The sequence below is a fragment of the Trematomus bernacchii genome, unplaced genomic scaffold, assembly GCF_902827165.1.
Source record: "Trematomus bernacchii unplaced genomic scaffold, fTreBer1.1, whole genome shotgun sequence".
NCBI classification, from domain to species: Eukaryota; Metazoa; Chordata; class Actinopteri; order Perciformes; family Nototheniidae; genus Trematomus; species Trematomus bernacchii.
The window spans coordinates 6,060,086-6,082,438 of record NW_022987648.1 but is presented as its reverse complement, the minus strand read 5'-3'; the positions used below and the strand labels follow the sequence as shown (position 1 = coordinate 6,082,438).

The 22,353-nt window shown below is 44.4% G+C and overlaps 5 protein-coding genes across 7 annotated transcripts in view; 1 reads left to right on the top strand and 4 right to left on the bottom strand.

Annotated features, from left to right (window-relative positions):
* Nucleotides 1-4,784, bottom strand: part of pms1 (PMS1 homolog 1, mismatch repair system component) — a 30,955-nt gene extending 26,171 nt beyond the window's left edge. For both annotated transcript variants that reach the window (XM_034134223.1, XM_034134226.1), the window contains exon 1: nt 4,766-4,784. In XM_034134223.1, coding sequence (XP_033990114.1) covers nt 4,766-4,777 — 12 coding nt within the window. In that variant the 5' untranslated portion in view covers nt 4,778-4,784. The remainder of the gene's footprint in view (nt 1-4,765) is intronic.
* On the bottom strand, nt 35-4,821 carry adat3 (adenosine deaminase tRNA specific 3). The gene is made up of 2 exons (XM_034134227.1): nt 4,766-4,821; nt 35-1,505 (listed from the first exon to the last, which is right to left on the bottom strand). The coding sequence occupies exons 1-2, from the start codon at nt 4,775-4,777 to the stop codon at nt 468-470; spliced, it is 1,050 nt and encodes a 349-aa protein (XP_033990118.1). The 5' UTR covers nt 4,778-4,821; the 3' UTR covers nt 35-467.
* Nucleotides 2,452-4,827, bottom strand: alkbh6 (alkB homolog 6). The gene is made up of 2 exons (XM_034134228.1): nt 4,766-4,827; nt 2,452-3,678 (listed from the first exon to the last, which is right to left on the bottom strand). Exon 2 carries the CDS (start codon nt 3,671-3,673, stop codon nt 2,969-2,971), a length of 705 nt encoding a protein of 234 aa, XP_033990119.1. The 5' UTR covers nt 3,674-3,678; nt 4,766-4,827; the 3' UTR covers nt 2,452-2,968.
* A 224-nt stretch (nt 4,828-5,051) lies between these two features.
* On the top strand, nt 5,052-14,374 carry osgepl1 (O-sialoglycoprotein endopeptidase-like 1). 2 transcript variants are annotated; one of them, XM_034134221.1, is made up of 7 exons: nt 5,052-5,455; nt 6,015-6,402; nt 7,804-8,008; nt 9,739-9,887; nt 13,826-13,956; nt 14,048-14,119; nt 14,188-14,374. In XM_034134221.1, exons 1-7 carry the CDS (start codon nt 5,262-5,264, stop codon nt 14,270-14,272), a joined length of 1,224 nt encoding a protein of 407 aa, XP_033990112.1. In that variant the 5' UTR covers nt 5,052-5,261; the 3' UTR covers nt 14,273-14,374. The 2 variants fall into 2 exon arrangements, with proteins under 2 accessions (XP_033990112.1, XP_033990113.1); XM_034134222.1 differs by having other exon boundaries at nt 5,418-5,478.
* A 5,839-nt stretch (nt 14,375-20,213) lies between these two features.
* LOC117485859 (general transcription factor II-I repeat domain-containing protein 2-like) lies at nt 20,214-21,818 on the bottom strand. Its single transcript, XM_034134565.1, has one exon. It carries the CDS (start codon nt 21,816-21,818, stop codon nt 20,214-20,216), a length of 1,605 nt encoding a protein of 534 aa, XP_033990456.1.
* Nucleotides 21,819-22,353: the final 535 nt, after the last annotated feature.

The following is a 22,353-nucleotide window of genomic DNA, read 5'->3' as shown; positions in this document are numbered from 1 at the left end:
GATATCATCGGGAATGTAACAAAAACTTTTTGGTACTTTTCTGAGACTATCAGTGCATTCTACACATGGTTTTCTTTAAAAAAGAATAAAGTATTCACAAATTTGATGCGAGCTGTTCTGATAATAAACTTGAAGGTAAGTAGAAGGCTTCATTTTTGACCTGAGAAGTAAGACTGGTAGACCTGGGTTTATAAAAAAAAGCCTTTTTTATATACATTCCGCAGGATTAACATGAGAAAGCTTTGTATACAACATCTGAATTATTTTTGACACGCTTGGAAAGATGCTGGATTCTGTCAGATTCCACAGAGAAAAAGGTAAAATGTACACACACTTGAGCCAATTGCACTGCAAACAAGGGAAGAAAAAGAGCCTCTTCAAATCCTGATACATCAAACTTTACAAAAATCACAGATAGACATTTACCATTTTGCATCAGATTTAATTAAAAAACTTAAACTGATCCGTTAATAATCCACCTTCCTGTAAACCTCCTCTTTGGATGTCAGATCCTCACACTGCTCTCCCAGCACTCCTCTGTAAACCTCAAAGTGATGGTTCAGATCTTTCTGCGTGTGGATTTTATATTTGCTCCCTAAGGCCCCGTCGGCAGAGGCTGTCCCGTAGAAGACCCGCCCTATCCTGGAGTGGACGAGCGCCATGGCACACATGATACAAGGTTCTCGGGTCACGTAGAGGTCGTACCCAGTGCAGATGTATGGCAGAGAGCTGGGAATACTTTGAAAGGTGTCAGAGGCTGGGGGAGTAAATGTACAAGCGGGGTATTGGTCAAAATAATAACTCCCGCCGGCCTGGCTACGTGCCACGAGATCAATGCAGACCATGACTGCATGATGGAGGGGGTGGTCTCCTCTGCAGTCATGGCCCACTGCAATGACCTTCTCTGTTGATGACCCCACCACCACGGCTCCCACCGCGTCCATCCCCAACTCACTTCCTGCTTTGGCCGCAGTCAGAGCAGACATCATGTGCGTGTGCATACTGGCCTTCTGAGGTGCAGTGAACAGCTCCCCCCTCAGGGCCACCGTCACCTGTTTGTCCTCATGGAAGGAGGTGGGCCAGTGTTTGCCCGCCTGCTCAAACTGGGGGCGGGTCAAGGGGGGACGTGCAGGGATCTTAACCCGAAAAGGCTCACCTAAGGCGTCATGTTTCACTCCTGAGGGGAGCAGAGAGTCGATGCTCAGAACCTCCATGTGTGGTGCGTCCCTGACAAGACACAGGAGGACCTCCAGAGGGTGGGGGCTGCCCTTCACCGCCCGCACCCTCTTGATGTGCTGAAGGCCGCTCATCGGGTACAGGCTACTCAGCTCGCGGAGAAGTCGAGAGGTCTCCTTCTTGTTGAGCACAGGTGCAGCAAACGCCTCCACTAGCTCCAGGTCTTTCGACTGCTCATCTGACAGCACAGGGTAAACTGTCCAGGAGTCAGAGCCACACTCGGAGCCTTTCCAGCGCTTCCTCTGGGGCTCCATTGTTTTGGCGCTCTCCTGTGAAATATGATTTTGCACCAGAGTGAAACAAAAGTCAGTGCATTTTCAGGACAACACTTGATGACAAAGCCTTTCAGTTGTGTGGGGACAGAAACTAAGCCTGGTCTATACAAAATGACAGCTTGAGCCCAAAAGACATTTGCATTATGAGATTTCCATAACAGAGATCAGCCAACAGGCTTTTCCAATACTGATTATCGATTACCTGCCAATTGTTTTCTAGATTAATGGTTTTGTCCATAAAATGTAAAATCGTCGTGAAAACCGTCCATCCAAATTTCTCAAAATTGTGACGTCTTATTTATTGTTTGGTCCAAAACCAAGATATTCACTTCAATATTATTTTGAAATAAAGATCAGACAAAAGTAGGAAATCTCCATATTTAAAAAAGGAGCTGAAAACAGCACTTTTGCATGAAAAAAAACTGACTATAACATTAATCGTTTAACAAAACACTTGCTGTTTATTTTTTCTACTGGCCCAACAGTTAAGGAAGATTTTTTTGTATAACTTCAAGGATTACAATGAATTTGTAATAAATCCTATACCGTCTTGTTTTATTGTTTTTTAAATAAATGTCTAAAGTAAAATTAAACAAAAAGTACATTGCATTTGAAGGTGGTAGTTGAAATAAAGTGGATTTCTAGAAGAGCTCAAACAATACTCTATTTTTGAGTCCAACATTGATACACCTGAATTGGCATTCTTTAAAGAACGATTGAAATTGTCAATGCTCTGTAGTCGTGTCAGATTTTGGAGTTACCTCAAACATTTCCCTGCATTTCTGTACTACAGTTACTCATCTGCCGATACTTGTACACCTGTGAAAAGCCGAAATCCACCCCTTATTGAGCATGCTTGTATATCGGTTACACTCTTATTTGTAGCTGTTAAAATAAATTCATAAAGTAAACATTTATACACGAAGCAGCACAACCAATACCAATTGTTTATCCATTTTATGCTCAAACAAGAGTTGACAAATCAATACAAAATAATTCCAGTTATAAGACCTGAATAATTATTACAGACATTCAGCTAATGCAAATACCAAACAAAATAAAAATGTCTCTTCTTCAATAGATATTTGCAACAAAGATGCCATACACCCTCAAAGGGGCCCCATTATGCTTTTTTGGGTTTTCCCTTTCCTGTTGTGTGTTCTATAGGTTTTAGTGCATGTAAATGGTCTGCAAAGGCCAAAATCTGTGTATGTGTTCCCTCCAGAGCGTGTTTAAACAATTTATAGTTGCAACTATATTCTATTGTTGCCTTTGATAATGTCGAGATTAAAATTACCGAAGCAGTGAAATTACTTGATACATTTAACAAAGCTGAAGTGATACAATACAGACAATTTGTATAAAATAGAACTGATAAGCATCCTGGCTGAGACTAAACTAGATGGTGTCAGTGGCAAACACAACATATAGTACCATAGCAAATATTAGGTCTTTCTTCATTTTCTCCCCAGTAAAAGCTTTGCCTTCATAACTTTGGGCACGTGTCGTATGGTCAGTGACACTCTGGTGCCTCGGGTCAGTGTCTCTCCTGGCTGGGCCCCGGCAGCAGACAGGTTCAGCACCTTGTCCGTCAGCGTGTCCTGTCCCTGGGGCCGGATGCCGTGAAGGAGACGCTGGTACATGTCCTCCTGCAGGATCAGAAGACTGCGCGGCTTCACCAGCAGGGAGAAGAGGAAGCGGCTCTCCTCCGTCTGCGGTGCATCATCCTCCCGGCTGCTGACGGGCGTGTAGAAGTCGAGCAGGGTGTGAGAGCCCAGGCTGATGGTGGTGACAGTAGGGTGGTACAGAGGGCCGTCCTCATGAGGCATAATCCCTTCCCCTTGTTTGTACTCGTTCACCAACACATGATTGGCCGTTTTCCCACTGAATGCACCAAGAGAGGAGATTTTCTCACAGTAGGTTTGGAGCCAGTCAGGAATCTTTTCTGCCAGCATGCCTTTGGGGTGTGGTAACCCTCCCCAGTTCTGAAGCCGTCTGCCTGACAGCTGCGTCCATTTAGTTTTGGGAGAGTTCAACACTTTCTGTTGAAGGTAGGACTCCTCCTCTTCCGATATGAAATCTGGGATGTAATACACTGTTGGTGGGGCCTCATTTACGACATACTGCTTCAACTCCTCCAAAATACAAGCTGGGTGTTCCATGACTCCTTTAGAAAAGTCAACATGAAATGCTTGTTAAAACCCAGGTTAAAAGAGGGCTAATGCTAGCTAAAGCTCCCTGGTCATGGCAGAAAGTGTACAACAGCCTTGTTTAAAAAAACTACTTTACAAAAGTCATTATTATTCACGATCTGAAAAAAAACTTAAATTTCACCTAAGTGCTATCAACAGGATTTCCCTCATTAATCGCAGCAGTAATATTAGGACGTGATCCGAGGAATTAAAGTGTATTTTGATAGCATTAGCAACATTCAGCTCCCCCAAACACTTTAAATACGTTTATGTCTACAGCACAATAAATACAGTAGAGACAGAGTCAAACCGATTGTATGACACATTACAAATTTAAGGACACATGAAATGAACGTGAAATCCAAGAGACATTTCAAAATGTTATGAGTTATTTCAGATATACAAATTAGAATGTTAATATGTTGCCTTCAAACAACCAGAGATGGAAGAAGTACTTAGACTATTTACTTATTAAAAGTAGCAATACTACTGAGTACAAATACTCAAGTAAAAGTCCTGTATTCAAAATTGTGCTTAAGTATAAGTGAAAAAGAATTAGCATCAAAATAGAGTACCAATTTTGCAGAATGGACCATTTTAGAACCTTGTATTAATTAATTTATGTGTTCATCACTTCAATGTTGCACTTGGGAAAGGTGGGGTTTATTTGAATTACTTTATATACAACTGGTGAGGCTTTTTTTTCATTTATATTTTGTATTAATAATCTAAATCTGCAAAGTTGTTAGTAACTACATTTGTAAAATAAATGTAGTGGAGTAAAAACTACAGAATTTGCCGTTATGTCAAAATACTCAGGTAAAGTAAAGACAAGTACCTACATGTCTGACTTAAGAACAGTTATTGGGTAAATGTACTTTGTTACATTCCACCACTGTAAACACTGAGCACGGCATTTCTAGTAATCGTGAACGCAGCACAGCCAACTGCTACATGGAAAAGGCTGATTTCAATTTTTAAACACGCGCAATGTTTGTTACACACAGCACACACCAGATACCCGCACATTCTACAGTTTTAATGACAGTAAATCAACTATACCTCTTCTGACATCAAAACGTTGAGGAAGCAGTCAGGCGCTGGACTCCATGCGCACGCATTTGTGCAGCTGACTAAAATGTCCCCCTAGAAAGTCATACATTATTTGGACCTATCCTTGATTTTCTATACGAATATTCCATTTATTAGCTATGTGTATTTATAATTTAAGTTACCGTAATAATTATATATTTTAGGTATATTGCAAATGTTTGGATTAGTGCCTGTACTTTATCAGAGGTCACAAACTCGGTGGTGCACGGAATTATTTACATGTGACACAGCCACACGCTTTAGAGTAGCAGAGACAGAAAACAGTTTTCTGCTCGGAACTCGACAAGGTTGTTGTTTTGTCTGTCTTTTGTTAATTTCCTCGAAACCTTATGTCATGCCGTTGCCATATTCGTCGCCGTTTTTTTTTATGGAGAGAAATCAATGGGAAATGATGTGAGGTCACTATCTTTACCCCCCTATTTTAATTCCTAGAAGAGGCATAACTATGTTCCCTACGAAAGTAAAAAGGCTGCTACAGTTAAGACACACATTGTGGGGCTGTGCTTCACTTAAAGCCCCCTGCTCCAGACTGGTTTTGGGCATTGAGACAAGCTGTGATGACACTGGAGCTGCAGTTATGGACGAGACAGGGAAAATACTGGGGGAGTCTCTACACTCACAGAAAGAAGTCCATCTCAGGTGGGTGTCACATCTCCATTCAGGTAACAGGCTAACTGCTTTAGGGTTTTTTTCAAACCCACTTAGACTTTATTGTATGGGGTCAGACAAAATAAATAAATGCACACAGAATGTTGAGATATTTGTACTTCAGTATGTGTTGCTACTTTGCACAGGTAAATTATTTACTTTTATTCCACTTCATTAGGATTGTAGATGTGAAATATAATACAATTTGTATTTGCACCTGGAGTAAATTCACAAGCTTGCAGTATACAAAGTCATTCAAACTAGCTGCACCCTTACCAGCTTTGATAACACTTTAATGCATCGATCATTATAATCAAAACACATCATATATATTATTCTGAAATGGGCCAATCTGCAGAATGAGTACTTTTACTTTTGGTTCTTGAAGTATTTTTTGATGCCAATACTTTTCTACTTTTACTTGAGTAGTATTTTGTTTGCAGGACCTTTACTTGTAACCGAGTACTTCTACACACTGATACTTCTACTTTTACTTAAGTATAAATCTGAGTACTTACTGCTTGTATCTCTTCCCTTTTCAATACTGCAGGACTGGAGGCATCATCCCCACAGTGGCCCAGCAGCTCCACAGAGAGAACATAGAGCGGGTGGTGCAGGAGGCCCTTGAGAGGAGCCACGTGGCCCCCAGCCGGCTCTCAGCTGTGGCCACCACGGTGATGCCCGGCCTGGGCCTGAGCCTGGGCATCGGGCTGGACTTCAGTCGGAGGTTTGTCAGGCAGCACAACAAGCCCTTCATCCCCATCCACCACATGGAGGCCCACGCCCTCACCGTCAGGATGCTCCAGCCGGTTCCCTTCCCCTTCCTGGTGCTGCTGGTCTCTGGAGGTCACTCGCTGCTCGCTGTGGCTCGAGGAGTGGATGACTTCCTGCTTTTGGGTCACAGTCTGGATGAAGCTCCAGGCGATACGATGGATAAAGTAAGGTCATAAAGGGATTGGTCAATTCAAAATAAAATACCTACCTGTTCTGCCATTTATCTATCAAGGTCAGGGGTTATTCAACTCTTTGAGGCCAGGGACCCCTTACGGAGCTTACACACGGCGGCGTGCGTTGAAGCTTCACCGCTTCTGCCCATTCACTTTGAATGGGGTGACGTCACGCTCCGCCGAACTGCATTGTGGGAGCAAAGTGTAGCTTTGCTCGCGTTGATCGCTTCAAATGTAGAGCAATGTTCTACTTTTGAAGCTTCGACGGAAGCATCAGCCTATCGAACCATATGCCAGTACAAGCTCTAGCCAATCAAACCGCTGCTTGTGTGTCCGGGGCGGGAGATTCAGGTGATTGGTTGTTGGTCTAGCTTCAGACATGCCCGCCGGCAATCTTCAACGCACGCCGCCGTGTGTAAGCTCCGTTACAGTGGAGACAATGAACAAGTGTTGGAGATGTCTTCCTTCTCTCCACATTTTTTTTTATTGTTCTAACATATTTATTTGATAGGTTTTTATTTTTTGCGTATTTATTGGTTTTGTATTCCTTTATTTTACCAAGAGGGGTCATTATTTATTTTATTGTGTTTTATTTTTTATTATAATACCTTTTACCTCCTGTGTACCTTAAACTGTTGACGCTAAAAGGTTTTAACGTCTGGTCTGATTTGAAATTCTTCATAAATTGTGATTTGTGCCATGTTGTTAAAGCACATTTGAGCTACACCTGCTGTATAAAAGTGCTATACAAATAAAGCTTTATAATGAAACTAGAAGACTTGTGGTTCTCAGAGAGCCCAAAAGTACATTTTTAAAACTCAACAGCAATGTCTTTTACCAGAAATAATTGCCCGGTTTCTCAGGATAATCCGCTGACCTTAGTGAGCAGTTTCATATAGGAACTATTTTCTTTCCACCTAACTACACCTGCCAAACATCGTCATGCAGAAGGAAGCATGCATCTTCTCATGGGTGAAAGGGGTGTGACTGCACGAGAATTAAACATTAATGGCTTCCTCCTTGGCTCTGCTGTACCATCAGCAGGCTTGTTGGTGAGTGTAGTTTGGTAGAAAGAAAATAGTTCCTACAAGTAATGGCTAACGACAAGGTCTTTGAATTTCCCCTGTAACCGGGTCGTGATTTCTTGAAAGAGACAATTCTGTTGAAGTTTTAAAAAAAAAAATGTTGGCACTTTAAGCACCACAAGCCATTGAGTTGCATTATAATCAGAGAGAAAACTAGTTTTATAGAGATGAATAGCACTACATTTAACATAAGAAATATATATTTGATGATTTCAGGGTGAATTCTTCCCTTAACCCCAATATTATTTAGTTTTCATGTTGTTCAATTTGTGTATGTTAACCTAATGTATTTTTTTTCCGGATTCAGGTTGCAAGGCGTTTGTCTCTCATAAAGCACCCACAGTGCTCCACACTGAGTGGAGGACAGGCTCTAGAGCTCCTAGCAAAGGATGGAGACAGGTCAAGGTTCCCGTTCAGGACCCCCATGGGGCAAACGTACGACTGCTGCTTTTCATTCACTGGGCTACGGAATCAAGTTAACATGGCGATAATGAAAAAAGAGGCAGAGGAAGGTATGAAGACACATGGGCCCTTTCTCATTTCACTAATTCCCCTCCTCGACTCCCCTCCTCGACTCCTATCCTTGAGACTTAGTCCCGCCCACAGGAGATGCGAGCGGAGGAGCCGAGGAGGGGAGCCGAGGAGAGAGGAGGGGAGCCGAGGAGAGAGGAGGGGAAGCAGCAGGCGGTTAGAGAAATGAGAACTCCTCTCCTCTGAGCGGTCATTTTAAAGAGAAGTCCATTAATGATGACAGGAGGCACAGCAGCTCATGATGACTTGTATATTTACTTTTAATTCATTCACAGTGCGGTATAATGAGACAATAACAGGCTACAGATGCGGACACACACACACACACACATACACACACACACACACATTTCAGAATCAAGCAGAGCACTCTCATAATAACGTAACACTATCAGAGACTGGATATATCCCCCCCCCCCTCTCCCCTCTGGTCGCTACAATGAGGGAAATAAATTACGGGCCAAAAGTTTTATTTACAAGTATTACAAGTAAGCAGAGGACACCAAACCAACTGAGACCGGTCTGTCCGCTGCATCTACGCACACACTGAACCACACACACCTACAGCTCCTAAAGCATATAATCAGGCTACAGCCGTTGTGTATTTTATTATGTGAAGCACTAAATGGTTTTAGAAAAATATCGACTCTTTGTTTGTAGATATCTACTAAACTAAAGCAAATAAAGAGAGTAGGCCTGTTATACTGAGTGATATATATTATACACACTGCTCTGCTTTCTGCACGGACCTCACAGCTGTTCTCTCTGTAAACATCGCGTTGCGATGAAAGCAGTTAATAAAATAATATCCAGGGGATGCATGCAGAGCTGTCATTGGCTGAGATCAGTCCGGCCGTGCGTCACGACTCTTTGAAACATCTCTGTTCCCGGAAATGCATCCACGGAGGAACCGTGGAGGACCGTGGAGGACCCATCAGTGTATCCTCGGTTATAGCTCCTCCAGAGAGCCTCCTCGACGCTCGATCCTCGGTCCTCGATGTGCATTTAGAGAAATGAGATGTCCTTCAACATGGCGCGCTAAAATTAATTTCCTGGTCACTACCGGAGGACCGAGGAGTCGAGGAGGGGGAATTGATGAAATGAGAAAGGGCCATGGTCTCAGAAAGGAAAACCACAACCACCAGATTCTTTCAGCTTATATTGCTCAAAACATCAAACAACAACAAACACGACTACTGCACTGAACTGCACTAAACCATGGGATCATACATGTTAATAGTTTCACCTGTACTTTTCATGCAAATGGAAAGTCAAAGTGTCTGAAATTCAACGCTTCTAAGAATTTTGTTTTGTTTTGGAAACTGTAGTACAAACAAAAAACAGAAGTACATGAATAGAGGTTTAAGATCTATTTATACAACTGTTTGGGAACATTTTTCATTTTTCAAATGCATCATTATAAGCTGTAGCTTCAGCCATAACATATTACAAATGGAGCTTTCCTGCTGTGTATATCATATGAAAGTGAACGTACTTTGGTTTTGGACAAAACAAGACTTTTTTTACCATGTTCTCACCTCTAGAAAATAATGGGGCAGATTCATTTATATTGACAATAATTCATAAGTTAAGTTAGTAAATTGCAGCCCTAGAATAAACACACTCTTGATAATGTTTGTTTAAAAAAATTATACTTTCTGTCACTAGTTCCCTAGTATTCTCACATGTTACTTACTTGTACCCTCTGCAGGTATAGAGCAGGGGACTCTGCTTTCCTGTGTGAAGGACATTGCAGCTGCCACACAGCACACGGTGGCCTCTCATCTGGCAAAGCGCACGCACCGGGCCATCGTGTTCTGCAAGGAGAACGGTATGCTGCCATCCAGCAATCCCACCCTGGTGAGTGTCACTATTTATTTAATACTCCCATAGACCTTTGAGACAATGTAGCTGATGTTCAACATTTCAGTTATTGATTCTTATTGGAATCTTTTTTTAAAGATAAAGCCTTTTACATTCATATAATATGCATTTATCACAACAAACAGTTGCAGTATTTACTGACACGAAAAGAAAAAAATGTAAACGTACACAAGATTCAGGAAAAAAAGGATAATAATTGAGGTAAAACACGTTTCATTTATAAATCAAATGGTACTCTGTTATGCAAAGTAAATGTATTGTTAAATATTCAAAATATGACATGTTTATGACAAAAGATATATAACTCTACAAGCTTGAAGACTGCATTACTGCAATTACTTGCGCATTTGATCGGTTAAATCCAAATAATTAAAGGGGACCTATCATGCAAAATGCACTTTTGTACGTCTTTTATACATGCATATGTGTGTCAGGGAACTCACCAATGCCGCGTTTCCACTTTTTCACGCTTGGCCTCGTTAGGACCAGCTCACTTCATGGCGCGTTTCCATTACAGTTAAGGAACTGGGGTAGTATCTATAGTAACGCAGTGTAGGCGGAGCGACGCTGCTTAAAACTGCCGTGACGTCATCTTCAATGTGACACAACACACAACAATGGAGGATGTGGAAAAGATCGTTTGCTTGTTTCTTGCTGTGTGGTTTATTATCACAAGAAATGCACTGTGCAGTGCTTTGTGGACGATGATGGTGTTTATGATATTTCTGACTGCAGAGGGACGCCTAGATGATGCCATCTTTCTGTGTGATCGCTGTTGGGTGCAATTATTTATCAACAAGCAATAAGATAAGTCAAAGAAGTACTTTATTTAACACAATTTGGGAAGTGTTTTCTTGCAGCAGCATAAAAAAGGCATGGCATTGTAACTTACAAATAAAAAAATAAGAAATGTTGGTTGCAGCGCAGCAGCATAAAAAAGGCATGGCATTGTACAATACAAATTAAAAAAAAAAAATTGTATTGCAGCAGCATAAAAATACATGGTATTGATTGTAAAAATAAACATTTTAAAGATAAAAAATAAACAAGAAAGTACAAATGTAAATAAACAATATAATCTCAGCCAGAGGTTATTTGTTGGATCACAGAGGCGGAGGAGATGGGGCACGTCGGCTGCCCGTTCCCCCTAGCACCTGGCAAAGAGTGCGCAGGAAGGATAAATTAAAGCTCTCTGCGTGAGCGATCTCCTCCCTTCTCAAGGCTGCTTCCAACAGCCTCGCCTCCACCAAGGTCTGGTTCATGTGCTGAGCCTGCAGGGCCCGGTCTTCCTTCTGCTGGGCCCGGTCTTCCTTCTGCTGGGCCAGGTTCTGCTCCTGGTGTTCCTTCTGCTGGGCCAGTTGCCGTTCCTGTAGGGCCAGATCCTCTCCCCCTCGGTTCCTCTTGCCTGGGTGACAAGATAATTATAGCAATAATAATTAGCAATAAGAATGAAAAAACACAGCACAGGTACAGGTCACACAAGGATATAAGAATAAAATGTATAAACAGAACAGTAAGGATGAATTAAAGAAAGTTCTGGCCCTAGATACTAGCTGCTTACTAGCTAGTTACTTTACTTGTAACAGAGCATTCCCACACAGTGGTACAGCTTATTTTACTTACTGACGATGGTTGATCTAAAGTTTAAAAAAAGTCACAATTCCAGCCTATTTCTTACCTAGAACCACACGCAGCGGTGTCAAGCTGGCACTCGGTGTTGGTGTCTGTGGTCGAGCTGGAGTTTGTGCTGTTGATGTGGAGGATGTCGATGCAGAGGACGTTGTTCGGAACTGTTCCTCCTCGCTAGTCCCAATGTAATCATCTAGAACAGAAACATGACTTGTTAATTCCACAAACTACTGCAGCACAATACTATAAATAGCAACAACAACTATAGAAAAGACAAACTGAACGTAAACAATGGCACATATGGTGTTAGCAAACAATAGCTCTAGCTAATGCTATCTGCCTTAGCTAGCTAGCTAGCCTTCGGGGCTCCATAAAAGCATGGGTCGAACATAAATGTAAGGATAAAATAGACTTATTTGTTAGAAGTGAGCTTTAGAACAGATAGGGACACAAAGCTTTCAAGCAAATAACAGAGCGTTAGCAAAAACTTATCATGCAGAGACTCCAGTAACGCTGTTGCAGAGTCCAGGCCTCCCTCCTAATGCTAGCCGGTCGATGGCCGTAAATGGTGTCCATTAGGTCAAACCACTTCCAGTTTTTCCTACTGGCACCACTCGTGTTGTTGTTGTCTTTTACCAAGCGATATTCACTCTTCATCTTTTTGAGTTTTTCCCTACACTGCACGACAGTCCTTGAGTAACCGCTTGTGGACATCAGTGTAGAGACCTCCTGAAAGACTTTGATATTGCGAGTTGTCCCGTCGAGCTCCCGCTGGACCTTATCATCTGCAATATAATGGAGGAACGTCGTCACTTCCTCGACCGACCATGGTGTGCTTTTCTTTGCCATTGTTGTAGCTCCTCTGTTAACAAAAATGCTGTTTATAAAAATGCTGCAAGCTTCGCTATATATATGCGACGCTAGGGATTATCTCGCGCGCCGATTGTGACGGTTCTCTCCGACCAATCAGCAGTCGAGAGTGTTGACGTCACACACTCAGCCTGGTTGTCCCTGGCCCTCGAACCACGATTTTATGAGGCCAGAAAAACTGTGAATTAGGACTAGGCCAAGTGGAAACGCAACCAAAAACGGGCCGCTGACGTCACAGCCCTCTTAAACCGTGCTCCGCGCTGTAGTGGAAACGCGCCACAAGTGTCAGTAAACACAACCCTCTCTCTTTTCCTCCATACCCAAATCTCTAAAAACGGGGCTGCAACGGAGCTGATACAGATTTGAAATTGTTCTGACGTCAGAAACAGGGAGCTCCGCCTATATGGGCAACTCTCCACCTATCAGGGGAATGGGGGGTTGGGCCACGGCCACGGCCATTGTCGCTCGAAAGCGCTGGAGACGCTGTAGTACATATGCCAGGCCTGTAAGTGGCGCTGTAGTCTGCCACAAAAGCAGCGAAGAAGACTTCTCACAGAATCAGCCCTTGCAAAAACAGGGCTGGAAAAGAGCAAATAGAGTGAAATGAGGCATGGCTAAAATGCATGATCTGTTTGGTATTTGGAAAAAAAAACTTCACAGACATGTTTTATATAGGTATGGCCCTACAATATATTATTCAAATATAGCATGATAGGTCCACTTTAAACCTAAATACAAATAAATACTGTAAATAGCCGCTGAAATGATTCAATAACAAATTTACACATAACGTAGTAAAGAACAACAATGCCCAGCTGTTTTTCAGAAACTATAGAAATACTTCACCCACAAAATGTGTATACTAATAACTCACTCTGTTACCTTAAATTCTCTAATTCTAGCAATGCTTTTGTTTTTTCTCACATGCCTTTTCATTTAAACTTTACCATTCAAATTTTTTTCGTATAAACAGTCTGAAGCTAGTGCAGACCAGCGACTCCAAAGTGAAGCAAATCCAAAGAGTTTTTTATTGTTTGGTTGTAGCAAAAAGTGCATGTGATGGAAAAGTAGTGAGTATACAACTGGATACATTTACTTTACTGCATCAGTTGTGTGAGAGCTTGTAAACAAACTTTTTCATATAGTTTTGCTGTTGTAATTTACTTATCTAATCAGGACTTTTTGGATTCTCAGTTGACCTTGAAAGTATGTGAGAAAAACAACATTTTCTTCAAGAGTTCTACACAGGGTGAGCAGTTAATATACAAATGGTTGACAGTATGTGTTCTGAACTAATGAGCTTTCAGTGGAAACCCAAAGATAGTGTACTGGTGTCTGAAAGCACGGAACTAGGGACAAACACATTCTGTTCCTTTCAGGGGATTTATGAGGTGAACACTGTGAATTCTGTTCAGGTCCTGTCTGGAGGAGTAGCCAGCAATGAGTACATCCGCAAGACTCTGAGCATCATCACTGAGACCACAGGACTACATCTGCTCTGCCCCCCTGCCAAATTCTGCACTGACAACGGAGTGATGATTGCATGGTGGGTGTACTGAGGTTCAGTAAAGCTTAAAAATGTATCCGATTGGATGATTTGCCCCACTGTACAGTTCCTTTTTGTCTTTTTATACCAGGAATGGTGTTGAGCGCCTGAGAGAAGGGAAAGGGATACTACCTCCAAATGTGGATGTCCGCTATGAGCCAAAGTAAGTATTTACAATGTCAGTAGATAGCTCCTATTATACCATCAGCTCTAATGCGTGTTGTGTTGCAGGGCGCTGCTGGGTGTGGACATGAGCGCCGAGGTGAGGGCAGCGGCTATCAGGCTGCCGTCAGTCCGGATCAAGATCCACAACTGAGGCTGCTGCTTTTCTTCTGTCACTCCTATAGCCCAGATCAGAGTATATACCGTGTATATACTGTATATGTACAAACACATTACAAATATATTGTTTAATGAATCCCAGTTGAATTTTTTTTAAATATCTGTTTCAAAACTCTCTGAAATACAATTTCCATCACAGTGAAATATGCAGGGTCCTGCATTAAATTCATTAATCTGAATATACAGCCTAAACTGGTATTGAAATGTTTCAGAATCAGTCTTTCTAACCTCCTAAAAATGCCAAGGATTGAAACGTTTATTTTTTTACATTGCAAAACCTCAACAATATTTGGTAACATTGTTTTTTTTATTAATAATTGGCTAAAGGCCGCTCTCAATAAGGCCACGCAGATCAGGTTAATGGGACCGGAAACACTTAAAGGTGGGGTAGGTAAGTTTGAGAAACCGGCTCGAGATACACTTTTTGTTATATTCCATGGAATGCTCTTAACATCCCGATAGCAATGAATATCTTAAGTGCTTTGACAAAAAATCCATAAAAAAATGTCATCTGTGGAAGCCGTAGTACTGTAAAAAGCACGACCAATCATTTTAGCCGGCCCGGCTAAAATAACTGGATGGCCTACCTGCCTGTCAGCTTTCCATCTGTGCACAAACTTATCTTGTGCCCTCATTGGTCATGTGCGCGTTCGTGTGTGTTGGAGGAGGGGCTCTGTAAGGAAGTGGCAGATTTTTGAGGCGGTTGAGGCGCTGTGGCCACACATTTGCTGAATGTGCGTGGGGATAGGGAATAACCGAACGGCAGCCTGTTGTACTCGTAGGCTATTCCCTGGAAGGCAAAACGCAGATACTTTCTGTGCTCTGGAACAATTTCCACATGAAAGTACGCGTCTTTCAGGTCGATGGTGGTGAACCAATCGCCTGGCTGCACAAGCCCTAGTAACTGTTTCACAGTTAACATGCAGAATTTCCTGCAGGAAATATGACGATTCAGGCCGCGGAGATCTAGAATAGGTCTGAATTCCCCTGTTTTCTTGAGAACCAGGAAATACATGGAATAAAGACCCTTTTCTCTGTGCTGAGGATGCACAACAGACACAGCCTGTTTATGCACCAGAGCCTGAATCTCTGCTGAGAGGAAACCCACCTCCTCCTGGGAAGACAGATTTACCTCTCGCATGCCCATAAAAGGAGGTGGGACGCTGCAAAACTGGAGTGAATAGCCCCGTTTCAGCGTCCTGTCCATCCACTTTGTCAGTACACAACTGAGTTTCCATTCCTCATAACATGTGTTAATGGGCAAGCCCTCAGCTGTGGGGCCGCAGCTATAAAGCTGTGATACTCTCTGATGACCCGCTCCGCCGCAAAACTCCCCGTAAAGGGAAGATTTGCCCGTGGGGGGTCGAAACAGAAAGGGCCGATTATCTATTGAGGACCCTGAACGCACGCTCACGTGTGAGCGCACGCTCCATCATAATGCTATTTCCGTCACTATGGAAAACAGCATTAACTGGAATTTTTACAGGCGTAGTGTGTCTTACTAAGGCCCCTGAACGCACCGCCATGCGCCCCTTTTACAAGTGCGGGCGTTGCTATAATGCAGCCCCTACCACTATGGTAAACAGCATTATTTGGAGTCTTAGCTTCAGGCATAGAATGTTTTCTAACAGAAAAACGTCGGCCATAATGTCCCTGTACCTGCATCGCACCATAATAGCGCTGCCTGCAGTTTATCACTCTCATCTGCGCACTCCCACTAGCCTCCTCCCTAACAGGAGCTACAGCTGGGGCGAGTGGGGAATTGGTACAGTCATCAACATGTGTAAGTGTATTGTGGAAACAAAGGACAATCAGACTTGGATATAGATCAACACCATCTTTATTTTTAAAAGTTTTGACAGGGATCTGGGCATTAAATAGGGAGTCAACTCCGTGAAGATGGAGCTCCCCACCCGGGTGCTCTCTGCTGTTGCGGAGCCTGCCTCGGTCGGGCAGCCCTTCCCCGTGACTGCCGGTATGCCGGTGCCACGGGGTGGGCCGTAGAGGTGGAGGGCGCCGCAGCTACGGGACCCCCGTGCCGGCGCCTCTCCCTCCGCTTCACTGTCGCACTACGCTCCCTCCCCTGCATGGCAACGCGAGGGGGGGCACGTAGCGGGGCCTGAGGAGGAGCCAGCGGTAGCATGCGGCTAAGCTGGACTCTCTCCTCCTCTAGGCGGCTGAAGCGCTGGGTGACCCGAGGAGACCGACCCAAAGAGCCCCTCCGTGGAGATCTTCTCGGTCCTTCTTAGATAGGGCCGTGAGCCCTAGCCACACATGACGAGACGCCACTGTGGCCAGGGAAATCATCCGCCCTGCTGCGGTGGCCACGCCATAAATCAGGTTATTCATCTGACTAACAGCGCCGTGCGAATAATCGCTCTCGTCCTGAGACGGGAGGGCGGGGGCGTCTGCCTGAGGGGTGATCAGGAATACGCCAACACGCCAAGATTATCGGCCGCGGCCGCCATCTGCGTACCGAGCTTGAACTTATCCAGATATTCCAGGTGTCTCGGTCCCGGGGCAGCGGGGGCAGAGGACGTTTACCCTCCGCCCAACCAGCCGCGGAAGCAGATGGGCCGCCAGGCTCTCATCGAGGGGGGGGGCACACCTGGACATGTCGTGTCCGAGCGATCCACCACCTTAACGATACCCGCCATGGCGGCTATCGGGGCCTTCGTTTTTAATGGCATGTCGCCTCCACACACCGCCATACCTCTGGCAGCTGGGGCGAAACGAAGGTCGGCGAAACGAAGGTCGGCTGCGCCGGACGCACCGGGCCGTAAATCTCAGGCGGTTTACAGGCCTCGGTGGCAGCGGTGGGGGGAGCGGTAAGCCTATACGCAGAGTCATCACCACCGGGAAATCGATCCGCGCAGACCTGAGAGTTGGACCTCCGGTCAGCGAGGCGTCCTCCTCGTCCTCCATCGGAACCAAGCCCGCCTGGTCCCATGGAAGGGAGAACCGGGACGACGTCACCTCGCTCCCCGAATCGCCCACGTCCACGACGTCGAGCTCCAGATCCTCCGTCTCCTCCTGCGGGGTAGCCCTCGCCAGGAAGTGCTGCCCACGATGCTCTCGTGTGAGCCGCGGGATCATCTGGCAGTTTGGGCATGTCGGCGTCAAGGACGTGAAGCAGAAGGGTAATTCGATTCGGGCATTTCGGGCAGGTCCTACACTTTACTCTCTCTTAGCTCGTGATTCCATGTTTCTGCATAAGCTCTTCTGTTAGCTTCATCACTTGAAAAGCACACTCTGGCTTGTCTCTATACTGTGCAAAACTGTCTTTTAGTCCCTCGATTAGGTCAATGCATTCAGAGACTGACAGTGTTGGGCTTTGTAATCCCTTTGTGGCAAAATCACTCGTTTCAAATAATTGACCAAATGTGACAAGCAAAAATATGAACTTTTTGGTTTGTATCTGTTGGAGCAGGGACTGGGCTTCAAGTTTTGTTTGGCCACTGCTTTCCGCATACTCAGCAAGCACTTCAAGTATTACATCAAGTAATGTTAATATGTTGTCCACTGATCCAGCTTTGGAGCTCCAGCGCGTGTCCACAGACCGCTCAAGTTCTAGACAGGGGCGTCCTGGATGCAGCTCTTTCTGTACCTCTATAAAGCGAGCGTGTCTGCTACTGCCTGTCATGAAACTATGCAAACTGTTCACTGTTTCAAAGAATGTGGCAACGTGTCCAGACGCTTTTGATGCTGCACAGAGTACCACATTTAATCTGTGTGAATTACAGTGCATGTAGACAGCATGAGGAAAAGTTTGTTTTAAAATCGTCTGCACACCTCCCTTTTTGCCCGACATAACCGAGGCCCCGTCAAAACTGAAGCCAGCGCACAGAGATGGGTCAAGTTGCAGTGGTTCGATGATCTGTAATATCTTGTCTGAAATTCCCCTTGCACTCAGGTCACTTGTGTCCATGAAGCCGATTGCGCGTTCTTTTATTTTCCCCGTGTGAATGTATCTCACACAAACAGCAACGAGTTCGCGCTTGGAAGCATCCTTATACTCATCTGCCATGAGAGCATAATATGTACCCGGTGTCTCACAGACCTCCGCTTTTATTTTACGCAATAATAAGGAGGCGGCTGACTCCAGCAACTCGTTTTGCATTTCAGGGCTCAATCGGGTCGCATTTTTGGGCAACTCGTCGAGACGAGCTTTGATCTCCGGATCATATTTACACATGAATTCAAATAATTCTAGGAAGTTACCATTATTAAGATCTTCCTTGGTTTCCCTGTGTCCACGTAGAGAGATGTCTTGTTTGGCACAGAACAGCGCAATATCAAGGACGACTTTAAGATGCTTCCGATTTCTTTCTATAAAGTCATGATCATGTGCCTCTTGGTTCATTTGGTCAACAACATTCTCCCTTCTTGACGTTTGGGTTCCCTTGTAGCATTCAAACCTGCTCATGGACTTGCAGTGGGCCTCGCTTTTTTCATGTCTCTCCAACGACTTACGCAGGTGTTTCCAGTCTTGATAGCCATCCCTCGTGAATGCACCTTCAGCTCCTGGGCTGGGGAAATGTCTGCACATTTTGCAGAAAAGTGCGTCCGTACTTGTGCTGTATTCCACCCAGGGAAAATCCAGGATACTCTGCAACTTCTACAGGTGCACCTTAGAGAGTATCCTGACTGGCTGCATCACGGCCTGGTACGGCAGCTGCACCGACCTCAATCGTAAGGCTTTACAGAGGGTGGTGAAAACTGCACAGCACATCACCAGGACGGAGCTGCCATCCATGGAGGACCTTTACTCCCAGCGGCTCAGGAAGAAATCCCTACGGATTATCAAAGACCCCCATCACCCCAGCCACAAACTGTTATTTCTGTTGCCGTCTGGCAGACGTTACCGCAGCATCCTGGCAAAAACAAAAAGATTCGGAGACAGTTTCTTCGGGCAGTGAGACTGTTAAACAATTGAACTGCTGAAACAATTTCAAAACATTCATCTGCTACTTAGTAATATATATCTACTATCTAATATATATCATTCCAATAACTTGTATATACTCTTACTGCACTATTCCACATACTCACTTTATTTTAGAACTATTTTTCTTTTTGTATTACTTTTACTATCTGTATTATTATTATGTTGCATTGTTGGAGAAGCCTGTGACATAAGAGCCTGTGACATAAGATTTTCAACGACATAATTACTCTGTAGCTATGTTAGTTTGACAATAAAGAACCTTGAACCTTGAATCTCCATACCACCTCGATGAGAAGCACCTTGCTTTCCCATGATTAAGAGCAGGGGTCCCCAAACTTTTTCCTGTGAGGGCCACATAACTTTTCCCTTCTCTGATGGGGGCCGGGGTCAGTTTGTAACAGAAAAAGTGTGACGATCGCAGGGGTGCCTAAACGTAAACATTTATTGTTTTCCAGAAAGCCACACATAACCAAATATTAATAACCTTTTCCGGGATCTTCACAGAAAAAAAGTCAGGAAATAAATAATAACACTATTAATGAAATAAATAATAACCAAATAACCCTCTCTGGGTTCTTCACAGAAAAAAAGTCCACTGAACATTAACTTTCTGTTGTGCCGTGCACAATCTTAACAGGTAAAAGTTTAGCTTAGTTGTCAGAGCAGAATCTCTTACTCAAATGACTCATATGAGCAGTCTCTCAAAGTTCTTGTGTTCCTTCCTTATAATCCTTTTGTAGGTTCCAGTAGGCTTGTAGACACCGCTGTTTGCAGCTCTCTCTCATCAACTTCCCTGTGAAAACCACAAAGCAAGCAGGCTGAGAAACCGAACTAAGTGATACAGCACCTACACAGCACAATACATTTCACTACCAGTATGGTTGTGGAGATGGATTTTATCCCAGTAGATTTTATTATGATTACATTTGTTTATACTCAGAAAAGTGATCTTACCTATGTATGTTCATCAGTGTGAACTGTGGGCCTGCATCTGGCTGGTGAGAAGTTGAATGTCAGGTTCCATTCTAGTCACAGCCAGTCTCAAACACTGATGCAGATGTTCATCTGTCAATCTTGATCTCATCTGAGTTTTCAGGTGTTTCATGTGTGAAAAGGTTTGCTCGCAGATATACGTGCTGCCAAAAAGTGTAAACATCTTCATTGCGTGTTTTTTTATGTTAGGGTACGTGTCGTTTGGTAGGGCGGCATAGAAGTCAATGAGACTGTTGGGCTTGAATGCGTCTTTCAGAACATCACAGTTCTGTAACTCGGCCAACTCAAACTGATAAGAAGGCTGGGCTTCATCGATGTCGGCAAGAAAGGGGTTCTGAAAAAGACGGATTTCTTTTGCATTAACACGTAGTTGCCGGAATCGCACACCGAACTCCGCCTTCAGCATTTCCAGTGCTTCCACACACTTTTCAGCTGGGAACGGGACCGCTGGGTTCTCTGCAGAGAGGTTTTGGGTAGCAGGGAGATGGATGAAGTTGTGCTTTTTCACTTGTTCCAAAAGCAGCGCAAGTTTCACCTCAAATGCTTTTATGTGAGAATACATGTCGCAAATGAGTTTCCCCTGGCCTTGTAGCTGCAAGTTAAGGCTGTTCAGCATTTCTGTCACGTCTGTTAAAAATGCGAGGTGCCATTTCCATTCTGGGTCGATCAGCTCTGGGACCGTTTTGTCTTTTGAATGAAGAAATGCGTTAATTTCGGGTAGCAGCTCGTAAAAACGCCTCAAAACTCTGCCCTGGCTCAACCATCGGACCTCTGTGTAGTACAGCACATCGCCGTGCGCAGACTCCAGTTCAGACAGGAATTGTTGGAACTGCCTGTGTTTAAGTCCCTTTGCTCTGATGAAGTTTATGCATGACACCACAACCTTCATGACAGAATCCCACTTCAACACTTTGCAGCACAGTGCTTGCTGGTGAATTAGGCAGTGGATTTGTAGCGGGGCGGTGAGACCCCGTTCTTCCATCTCCCGGTTCATGCGTCCTATTAGACCCCGAGACGCGCCCACCATACTAGGAGCCCCGTCAGTCGTGATGCTGGCAAGCTTTGACCAGTCTAGGTCCAACTCTTCCATGGTTTGGCATACTTTGCCGAAAATATCCTCCCCCGTTGTAGTCCCTTTGAGACTTTGGAGGGCTGCCAGCTCCTCGCACATCTCAAAGTTTGCGCTAACTCCGCGAATAAAAATGAGCAGCTGCGCTGTGTCTTGCACGTCCGTGCTCTCATCCAGTGCTAATGAAAAAAAGTCAAATTCTTTCGTCTTCTGCTGCAGCTGGGCATATACATTACCCCTGATTTCTTCAATGCGTCTGGTGATAGTACTCGCCGACAGACTCACGGCATTAAAGACATCTTTCTTCTCGGGACACACCTCTTCCGCGACAGCATTCAAACATTTCTTGACAAACTCTCCATCAGTGAAAGGTTTACCGCTGCTTGCTATCAGTTGAGCAACCCGAAAGCTGGCCCGAACGGATGACTGGTTCAGCTGAGCTTGGCGTACAAATGTATTCTGCTGAGCTAACAGTCCACTTTTTAGCTTTGAGAGTTTGTCTGCTCGCATTTGGCCTTGCAAGTTATCATACTTGTCTTTGTGACGGGATTCATAGTGTCGGCGCAGATTGTATTCTTTGAATACCGCCACCGCCTCTTGACAGATGAGACAAACAGCCTTTTCTTTCCATTGAACAAAAAAATAATCGTTTGACCACTGCAGGTTAAATACCCTGCATTCTGAATCAATTTTTCTCTGACCTAACCTTTTCGCCATTATTCCGTTATATTTGACAGGGGCTAGTCTAGGATTCGCGTGGCCAGACTGAAAAAAAAATCATAATGCGTCTCTGGTATTGTTCAGGGGGCCGGGCCAAATGTGGAGGCGGGCCGTATCCGGCCCGCGGGCCTTAGTTTGGGGACCACTGATTAAGAGTGTAAGGGAACTTCTTCAATTGTGGCTGTGAAGGCGGTTCATCAATTGCAGACAGACCAGCGGGTACGCCTACACCTGCTTCACGCTGACGACCGGGAGCAGGAGGGAGCACTGCTAGCGCCGTGGAGCAAGCGGCCGTAACAGTCTCCGGACTAGTCGGAGAGCCTGG